This window comes from Microtus ochrogaster, chromosome 7 (genome assembly GCF_000317375.1).
Source record: "Microtus ochrogaster isolate Prairie Vole_2 chromosome 7, MicOch1.0, whole genome shotgun sequence".
NCBI lineage: Eukaryota > Metazoa > Chordata > Mammalia > Rodentia > Cricetidae > Microtus > Microtus ochrogaster.
In genome coordinates this window covers 53,864,707-53,874,961 of record NC_022014.1, presented here as the reverse complement: position 1 = coordinate 53,874,961, position 10,255 = coordinate 53,864,707, and the positions used below count along the sequence as shown (strand labels likewise).

General features: G+C 44.8%; 1 protein-coding gene across 1 annotated transcript in view; it reads right to left on the bottom strand.

Annotated features, from left to right (window-relative positions):
- Positions 1-5,141, bottom strand: part of Ubtd2 (ubiquitin domain containing 2) — a 62,329-nt gene extending 57,188 nt beyond the window's left edge. The window contains exon 1 of the mRNA XM_005350366.3: positions 4,718-5,141. Within this exon, the coding sequence (XP_005350423.1) occupies positions 4,718-4,787 (70 nt within the window). The 5' untranslated portion in view covers positions 4,788-5,141. The remainder of the gene's footprint in view (positions 1-4,717) is intronic.
- Positions 5,142-10,255: the final 5,114 nt, after the last annotated feature.

Sequence of the window (10,255 nt, the reverse complement as noted above, 5' to 3'; positions counted from 1 at the left end):
CTGATGAAGAGGGAGAGAAATTGCAGAAAGAGTTCAGATAAGAATGAAAAATAGTATGGCCTCCATAAAAAAGTCTGGCAGATCCTCAAAAAGATAAATAGAATTGTCATAATCCCCCAATAGCTCTACTTCTTTAAAAAGGAAATAAAAATATTTATGCAATTTAAGTTCACAAACGCATTGTTTACATCAAAATGTAGAAACTAAAATACAAACCAATAAATGGCTGGGAAAATAAAATGTGTACATATATACATATATTATTCAATCATTAAAAATTATATATTCACGTACACACACACACACACCCGACACAAGATGAGTCCAAGGAAGAGAATGCTAAATGAAATAAACCACAAAGGAAAGAGTATTATGAGATTCCATTTATATGAAACATCCCAAACAGATGAATCCACAAAAATAATGTACACTCACTGCAGTGGCATTTCATTTGTATTTTAATAAATAAAGCTTGCCTGAAGATCAGAAAAGTAAAACAGCCACAATGGCCAGCCTTACAGACCAGCCTGTGGTGACATACACCTTTAATCCCAGTAGCCACACTAGCTTGCCAAAGAAATCAGGTGGTAGTGGTGCATGCTCTTAATCCCAAAATTAGAGAGGATTATAAGGAGGAGACAGCTCACAGTCTCAGTCTGATCCTGAGGTTTCCTGGAGGAAAAATCACCATTTCCGGACTGAGGTCGAGGTAAGAGCCAGTGGCTGGCTGCTTTGCTTTTCGGTCTTCAGGTTGAACCCTCATTTCTGTCTGAGTTTTTATTATTTATTTATTTATGTATTTATTTATGTATTTATTTATTTATTTTTCGAGACAGGGTTTCTCTGTGGTTTTGGAGCCTGTCCTGGTACTAGCTCTTGTAGACCAGGCTGGCCTCAAACTCACAAAGATCCGCCTGCCTCTGCCTCCCGAGTGCTGGGATTAAAGGCATGCGCCACCACCGCCAGCTTGTCTGAGTTTTTATTAATTGTGCTTCATGTACAATATTTACATTATTAATGGTTATCAGAAATTGAAAAAAGAGGGACATACTACCTTAAGAAAAAATGTAGATGTGGATAGTGATAAAAGATATATAACAATGCAAACTGCACTCAAAATGCCAAGTGTGATGGTACACGTCTTTATTCCCAGTACTCAGGAGGCAGAGGCAGGAGGATCTCTGAGTTTGAACACAGCCTAATCTACAGAGTGAGTTCCTGGATAGCCAGGGCTACACAGAGAGACCTTATCTTGAAAACCCTAAATGAATGAATGAATGAATGAATGAATGGATGGATGGTCAATAACACCTCTTCAGTGCTATACTATAAGGTAATTATCTTAAATAAAACAGAGAAATAGAGGCTCTTTAAATTTTAGCCATGAATAAAGAGTTCTCACTGCTTTTACAAGTTATATGATGTCAAAGACATTATTTAGTTTCCTTGGGCTTCAATCTTCACTTTCAATATAGAGTTGACTGACATCCAACTCAAAGAATTGTGGACTCAATGCATCTATTAATCCCTTAGCACAGGACTTATTACATAATAAACACCAGATAAATGGTAGATTTTATTATACCAAAGTCTTTGTTACTCATTGAGTAGGTGTCTGTAAGGCTGCTATAAATGGGTGTATGAAAGAACTCCATGACGATGCTGAGACATTCTGAAATAATGATTAAAACAACACATGTCCAGCATTTGGCTGGCTTCTTGTGACCCTAGGAATCTGCAGAGGATCAGTTCTCTTTGCACATCACTGAAGAGCTCACTAAAGAGATGAACTAAAAAAACAAGCACACTTGCTGTCTTCAAATTAATTGCATCGATGGTCTCCATAAATAGTTATTTTAAAAAATCACAAAGGGGCCAGAATAAAGATTCTGAGTTTTATCCCTAGGACCAACATGGTGGAAGGAGAGAACCAGAAGTCTTGATGTCCACCATGTTTGTGTGCACAGCCGGGCAGTGGTGGTGCACACCTTTAATCCCAGCACTCAGGAGGTAGAGGTAGGCGGATCTCGGTGAGTTCGAGGTCAGCATGGTCTACAAGAGCTAGTTCCAGGACAGGATCCAAAGCTACAAAGAAAAACCAAAACACACACACACATACACCCTTGTCTACAGGTCCTAAGTATCAAATCCAGCTTCACAATGTCATCATAAAAAAGCAGAGAACCATAGAGAATATGCCATTAAAAAAGAAAGCCCCAACAATGTCAGACTAAAGGAGAATGAAAGCTATTAGATAATCTTGAATCCATAGTAGAAGTCTTGTTTAAAATAAAGCATTTTAAAAAAGGCATGAGTAGTTTAAATCTCAAGCCTGAATTCTAGGCAAAGTAGCCCAGAAAAAGAACTATAAATATCAATAGTCAAACAATAATACAAACCTTAGTATGTGAATTAAGCCATCTCCTTAGTTTTATAATGTTTTTTAAGCCTTCTCCAAATTTCTTCACAGAAGTAATCTACCTAATATAAGTTTTTCTGATGTTTATATACTCATAGTAAAAATATTTGGATTCAGCTGGGTGGTGGTGGTACAGGAGGAGCACTTGGGAGGCAGGGGCAGGCTGATCTGAGTTCAAGGCCAAACTGGTTTAGAGAGTTAGTTCCAGGACAGTCAGGGCTACAGAGAAATCCTGCCTCGAAAACCAAAAACTAAATTACTATCTATATTTTAAAAAACTGGACCCAGAAGAAAAAGGAAAGTACAATATCCAAATATTTAAAATCATATTTATTACAAACCAGCTGTCATTCTACAATGGTGATGCTCACATAGCACTGTGAACATAAACTGCCATGAAACATATCTGAAGGCTGCATTATATACTTCAGGTTGATGAAAATGTTTTAACTCAGTACATTCAGATTAAAACTACTAGTGTTTGAAAAGCTAAGGATCTTTGCCAACACCCTTAGGAGAGTCATTCCCTTTCAAACAAACAACAAAAAAAGAACTGCTAACATGTAACCCTGCAACACACACCACAAGAACTTTTTGTTGTTTTTGGAGACAAGGTTTTGCTATGTAGCCCGGACAGGCCTGGACCGAATTTAAGAGGCTCCAGCCTCCCAAGTTTCTGGCTCCACAGTGAGCTCTCACCTCTAATGGAGAATAAAGACTTCCAAAATTAAATTCCAGAAGAATTCTTTTGTCCCCAACAGACCCTTCTTTCAGCTACAAAGCTATCCCATGCCCTTTCCCCAAAGAAAAAAGGAGGTACTCCCCTTTTAAAAACTTTTCTGTACAAAACCATAGCAGTTTATGGTCCAGAAAACTTAAGTCCTGAAAGAAACTGATACTATAGCTATCTAATTGGATGCCTCTGGTACTAATTATCTAAAGCTAGGATTGCATGCTTCTAAAAGCCCATGCTAGTAATGTGAGTGGATCCTAAATTGCACTGCCAAATGGGCTAAACTGGTTCAATCTGAGTACAGAAAAAAGAAATGTTATAATTTTAACATATGTGAAAGTTAATTAAACTGAATGCTAGTAAGTTTAGCATACTTAACTAGCACCATCTGACCACCAATCTGCCCTTTACCCAGCGTTTTTAATCACTCCCTTTATACACTTTGGCTTTGTTGTCACAGAGGACCTCATCAAGTAAATAGGCTGTGACATGAAATGCGCTACAAAGGAGCATTCCATTGACTACTTTTTCAAGACGAAAACTGATTTCTCAAATTATTTGTCCAACATTTAGTGACAAGGAATACGAATAGATTTTAGTAAAGTGGCATAGCTAAACATCACGTAAACCGGGAAATCTCTAGGACAAAGATGGGTGCACAGGATTCAAGGGCAAAACTTAAGCAACAGGGCAGGCCATCTGGTCCTAAGGTGTGGAAAGGTGTGAGCCCGCCTATTCCCAAGCAACTCAACAACTTAAAAACTAAGCACCCGACTTGAAGGCACCCAGTATCAGGTCCGTATCAAATCAAGTTCACTTTGGCATCCCCCGGTGGCTCTTTTCTTCAGCGTTCTAACTTCTACACATTCTGAATGGGCTCGCACTTTTAAGGTCACTTAAAAGTAGAATTAATCTTGCTGCTCTACCCTTTTACAACTACTAAGAATGGAACCAAGAGACTTCTCATCATGGTTACTATAACCGAGAAGCGCGATTCGCGCTGGAAAACTTTTACTCAAAGCACTAATCTTATGCTGGGGTACTTTTATCCTGCACGTTTCCCTTTTACGTAAGACACATCGGAATTTGACTAGTGCGCCCCGACGGCACACTGGGCTAACGCCCCTGGCAGCAGCAACAAGCCACGTTTTCCTTGGGCCGATCGTCTCCCCCTCCTCCTTAAAACACTGCCCATGGCCACTTGAGACTTCCCCAGCCCAGCTCCAGAAACTGGAACCAACCGGGGCAGCTGTCATCTGAAACCCGGGAAAGCTGAGCCCGGCCAACTCTGCCGAGGCGCGGGAAGGGCCAGGGGTGCGGCGGGGCCCGTCGGGGGGCACTCGGGGCGGCCACCCCTCCCCAGCCCCGAGAGCCGCCATCCTACCGCCGAGTATTTCTCCGGGCTGGGGTGCCCCTAGCCGGGCCTAGGCCCGCGGTTCCCCGTGGGGCCCGAAGCGCGTGGCGGGGCCGACGCGGAGCATGAACGACAAAGGGGCGCGGGGTCGGGACAGGTGGCCGCCGCCGCGAACAATGGGGGGCCGCGGCTGCCCCCTGGCGCCACCTACCTCCAGTGCCGTCGGAGTTCTCGTTGAGGCTGCCCGAGGAGTCGTGTTGGGCGCCCACGCACCCGCCCATGGGGCCGCGGCCGCCACCTCAGGGCGCTTGTCCCGGCCGCCGCCTCAGCCTGCTCGGGCGCCGCCGCCTCGGGCCAGGCGCCGCTTTCTCGCCGCCCAGCCTCCGCCCCCTCGCCGCTCCTCCCACCGCCTCGCCCGGCCCCTTCCTCCGCGCCCACCTCTACTACCTCAGCCCCCGGGCCGCCCGGTCCGCAGGCCCGGCCCGCGTGCCGCCTTCGGCTCCCGCTCGGCCCCGCCAGGCCGGGCTTGGCCCATCCCGGGTGGGCCGCAGTACCCACTCGCCTCTCGCCTCCCCGAGCCCACGAGTCTAGGCGAACCCCGCCGCCGCCGCCGCCCGGCAGCCAGGCCCCATCACCCCCGCCCGCGGCGCCGCCCTCAGCCAGGCTCGGCCTGCGCTCGGCCGGCCCGCCTAGAACGGCCGCGAGGGGCGTGGCCGCGCTCTGATTGGCTGCAGGCGCTGCGGGGGCGGAGCGTTCCGAGCGGAGCCGAGTGGAGCCGAGCGCCCGAGGTCAGGATGGTAGGGGGCGTGTGGAGGAGGGCCGGAAAGAAGGGGAGGAACCCAAGTGAGGACAAAGTGGCCCGCGCAGAGGTGGGGCTCCTTCTGGTGCGGCGGGTGGGAGAGGGTATCGAGAAGGAGTCGTGCGGGACTTGGGTTGTGGACGGACCGGGGCTTGATTAAAGGGGTCGGCCTGACAGCAAGTCCCTGCTACTCTCCTTGAATTTGTGGAGGTAGCGGGCTGGCCACCGAGCGTGGGCTTCCCCTGCCTCCCGGTCCGCAGCCTCTGCCTTCACGGTACCCGCTTGGTACAGATGTTCTGAGATTTGCGCAGGCCTGCTGTCCCGTGCCCGGAGCGAAGGGGCACGGATGTGTGTCGTTCCCACAAGCTTCATTTTACAGACAATACTACTTCTCTAGATCCTGGCGTTAGACATCCTAAGTCGTCTTTTAGAACAAAGTGAAGTATTAATATTCTGCTTTTTATTAACTAGAATTTGGTACATCGACCACGCCCAAGATTCTTGGCGGTTACCATCCCAACCTAAGCCAAACTGTTAATGGCCCCTTTGGAGTTGTGCTTCTTACCGTGGCGCCCTAACGTTTTTATCGGCCTGCTTGGCTCTTTGAAAGCTTTTTTTTTTTCTTTTTTTTTGGACTAAGCTGTTTTAACTATGCTCCACTTTTATGCCAGACTTTCCTTTTATAAAACCCTGGGTCAGCTTTTGCTTAGCATTAAAAAAAAAAATTTAAGAGAAATACCTAAGAAAGAAACATTCTGCTTCTTGGGATTTGCATTTAAATATATTCTCGAGCACTGCTGGTGGGAGTGTAAATTGGTTCAATCTTTTTTGCAAAGGTTTGGCAATGCCAATCAGCAGCTTTAAAAATGTTCTTACCATCTGAGTGGGGATTTTTCACATCTGGGAAATCTAGCTCACAGAAAGAGTCCAAAATAAGAAGATATGGGGCCTGGTTTTCATTTGATAGGCAGGCAAAAATTAAGGTTAAAAAAAAAAAAAAACCCCTGAATTTATATGAAACCGTAAAACAGAAATGTCTCAGAAATAGAAGTCCACTATTTTGGACTTATCGCTGAAGAATTAGCTTTACCCTCGTTGAGCACAAAAAATAAATAAATAAATAAATAAATAAATAAATAAATATTAAAAAAAAAGGAAAGAAAGAAAAAGAAAGAAAGAAAAGCTGTAAAGCTGTATACAGTTAAATGTTGTCATGGATTTTCAAAGCTTGCTTTTCCACCAGGGCCTGTGTCATAAAGCCATCTATCTGATCATTCCCTGCTGGATGTTCGCCTTGTCAGACACTTGTCACTTTATCTCTTCCCCGAAGGAGAGCGGCTGCCTGAGTATTTGCGAAGAGATTGCTTTGTCCTGAATTTTACTCCCGACATTACAGCAACCACGATGTCTACGATGTCTATTAAACAGATGGTAGGCACCCAAATGCCAAGGGCTTTCTGCTGAGCAGTGCACTGGCACCAGCGAGAGAGAGCAATCTTGTGGAAAGATTCTTAGCGATGCTTGCTCGCCATCCTGCCTGCCTCTTAGAACAGAGACACGTTTCCAGGAGCGGAGTCATGTAACCGCAACACGGCACAGCTCTGGGATTAACTTCCTGGGTTGGGATCTGGCTTCCATTTTGTACTCTCTATATGACTTTACCTTTCTGTAGAACCCAGATTTCTTGCCTCTAAAAATGGGCCAATAATCTCCAGGCTCTGTAGGACACTTTCTCTAAACTCTTCTGTTTACTTCATATCTAACATCACCCATCTGAACTCATTGCCTGGCCCAATCCATCGAACACCTAAGAAACACGTGTATACATTTATATCTCTGTGGGTACATGATTCTCTGTAGATAAATGACTGGTATATATACTCTTTTTTTTTTTTTCTGAGACAGGGTCTCACTGTGTAGCCTTGGCGGACCTCACATTCACAGAGATCTGCCTACCTTTGCCTCTTGAGTGCTGGGGTTAATGCACCATCATGCCCAACTGTGTATGTCTGGTGTGTCTGTGTGCGAGCATGTGCTTACACGCATATGTGTGTGTGAATGTCTGTGGAGACTAGAAAACAACTGGGTGTCATCCCTTAAGGATAGTCTGCCTTGGCTTTTGTTTGTGTGGGTACGTGTGTGAGTGCCTGTAAGGACCGGAGATTGATAGTGCGCCTTCCTCAATCTCTCTACCTTGGGGCCCAGTCTCAAAAAAAAAAAAAAAAAATCAACCTCTTTCCTTCACATGCACAGACAATGCACACAGGCATACACCCACATGAATAACTACACATACAACAATATACTCCCCCTACAATTTTTAAAGTAATAAAATGTTGAAAATTAAATCCATTGACCATATGTATTAAAGTTTTTTTTTGAACTCTGTATTGTTGCTATTTTGAGACCCCGTCTTACCATGTAGCCCACCACCAGCCCTGAACTCTCTCAGTTTGTGGTCTTTATGCCATAATTATTCAAGTGCAATAAACTTGGCTGCTTTATAATAAGTTTTGACTTTGTTCCTTTTCATTTTTTTCCTTTCTCCTCTCTCTCTCTCTTTTTTTCAGACGAAGGCCACCCAGTCTCATGTTTTCCAGGCTAACCTCAAATTCCGAGGCTTAAATCACCCCCACCCCAGCCTCCAGAGGAGCTGGAGCTACTTATATTTGCCACTGCACATGGCTTGCTCTTTTCCAAGATTGTTTTGTTTATTCTGGGTGCCTTGGATTTCTGTATGAATTTTAGGATCAGCTTGTCCATTTCTGGAAAAACAGCAGCTGCAATTTTGATGGGAAATGTGTTGAGTCTCTAGATGGGGAGTGCCCGAGTACTGCCATTTTGACAGAGTTAAGCCTTCAGTTTGGAATGTGGATTTTTTTTCCCACTTACTTGTGTCTTAAATTCTTTTCCATAACTGTAGTTTTCAGTGTCAAGTCTTGATTTTTGTTAAATTTACTTCTAAATTCCCTTTGCCATTCTGCCATAAATGGATCTGTCATCTTCTTGTACAGATCATTCATGCCAAATGTACAGAAATACAATTGACTTTGCATTTTGGTCATGGATATTGCAATGTGGCAGAACTCACTTATTCTAATCATCTTTGCTTTGTGTATTTGGAGCATCTGTGTTGTGATGTGTTTAAGATTGCTATGTCCCCAATGCCATCTTTATTCAGCCATTTCCAAGGAGAACCAGAAAGAAGGTGAGGTGGGGCGGTGGAAGAAGGAAAGAAAGGAAGAGAGAATGAGGTATCATAGTGGCAGGCAAGCCTTGGAATGGAGTCAATTTCGTGGGAAGCCTGTGACAATCCTTTTTCCCAGAGGTTCTGATTCAGTTGGTCTGGAGTGGACCCCAGGAACCACTGTTTTTAACCCACACAACAGGCATTTCCTGTTGGAGTTTGGTCCACAGATGGACTTTTTGTCCAGAACAAACTTTAGTCTTCGCCCTCCATGCCAAGCTGTGTTTTGCTTGAGACATTTTTCTCTTCACCATTCGTTCATTTCCATAAGCCCTAAATCTACAAGTTGCAGGCCATTTCCCCATCTTTGTTCTTTCCCCCTCACACTCAAGCCACGGTCAAGGCCCTTTCTTCTATTCATAGAACACATGACAAATCTCCATTTGTCTGACTAGCTTCTGGACCCTCTCCTGCCTCTTCCTCATGTTTTGACTTTATGGAAGACAAAGGGACTTCTAAATAGCAGGAATGGCAGAGAGTAAGCAGTCACTGTAGGTCTGAGACACCATGACAAGGAGCCTTCTGTGAGGAGATCTAGACTTAGAGAGAACACAACCTGGTGAGTGGCAGAGGAGTTCCTGGTGTGCTGCACTAGTGAATGTTGCTGGAACTCCATCACTTGGGATTGGCTGGAGATCTACCTCCATGGAGCCGCTGTTGGTAGGACAGGCTTCACCAGAATGAATCTTTTGGTTATGAGATGACCTACGCCAAGCAGCTGGTTGTCCCATGGCGTTGCTTTTGAGCACTGAAGAGCCAGAGCTGGAGCCGCCATATCGACTGCTTACCAAAGAAACTCTCTCAGCCACAAGGCAGTCCCGGGAGAGACTGTCCACATCCAGGAACTTGGCGACAGAGAAGTGAGCCAAGGGGACAGCCTCCTGCAGTGTCTCTTTAGTGCCCTCTACTGTCAAAGCTAAACACGTCCATTTCCATTCTGACCCGAGTTGCAGTAATTTGATAGCTGGTATAATTTTTTCAACCAGAAAAATTTAAAACGGTACACCTCACACTCCCTGTGTATTGAGAATTTCCTCCCAGATCCACCCTCTACCCTTTCCAACTTCATGTCCTCGTTTTATCTTTTTATAGCTGTAATGGTCTGTCCTGTCTGATTTGTACTGCTCATACGGTCTTGGGTATAGGGGCCACCCACTAGAGTATGGTTGATCTACCAGAGATTGCACCAAAGGTGAAATTTTTTGTTGTTGTTTTGTTTTGTTGTCAAGATAGGGGTTCTCTGTGTAGCCCTGACTATCCTAGAACTCACTCTGTAGAACAGGCTGCCTTGAACTCACTGAGATTCACCTGCCTCTGCCTCCCAAGTGCTGGAATTAAAGGCATGCGCCACCACTGCCTGGCCAAAGGTGAAATTTTTAATAATATTGGGATAAGTGGAAAACCATTTGAAAAAATTCTAAAATCAGATTCACTCCTAACCTCACAAATAAGGATAAGTTCCAATTGGATGACAGTTTTAGTCACAAAATAAAATATAAAACTAGATGTCAGCTGGGCAGTAGTGGCACATGCCTTTAATCTCAACACTCAGGAGGCAGAGGCAGGTGGATCTTTGTTTTTGTTTTTTGTTTTGTTGTTGTTGCGTTGTTTTTTGGTTTTTCGAGACAGGGTTTCTCTGTGGCTTTGGAGCCTGTCCTGGAACTAGCTCTTGTAGACCAGGCTGGTCTCAAACTCACAGAGAT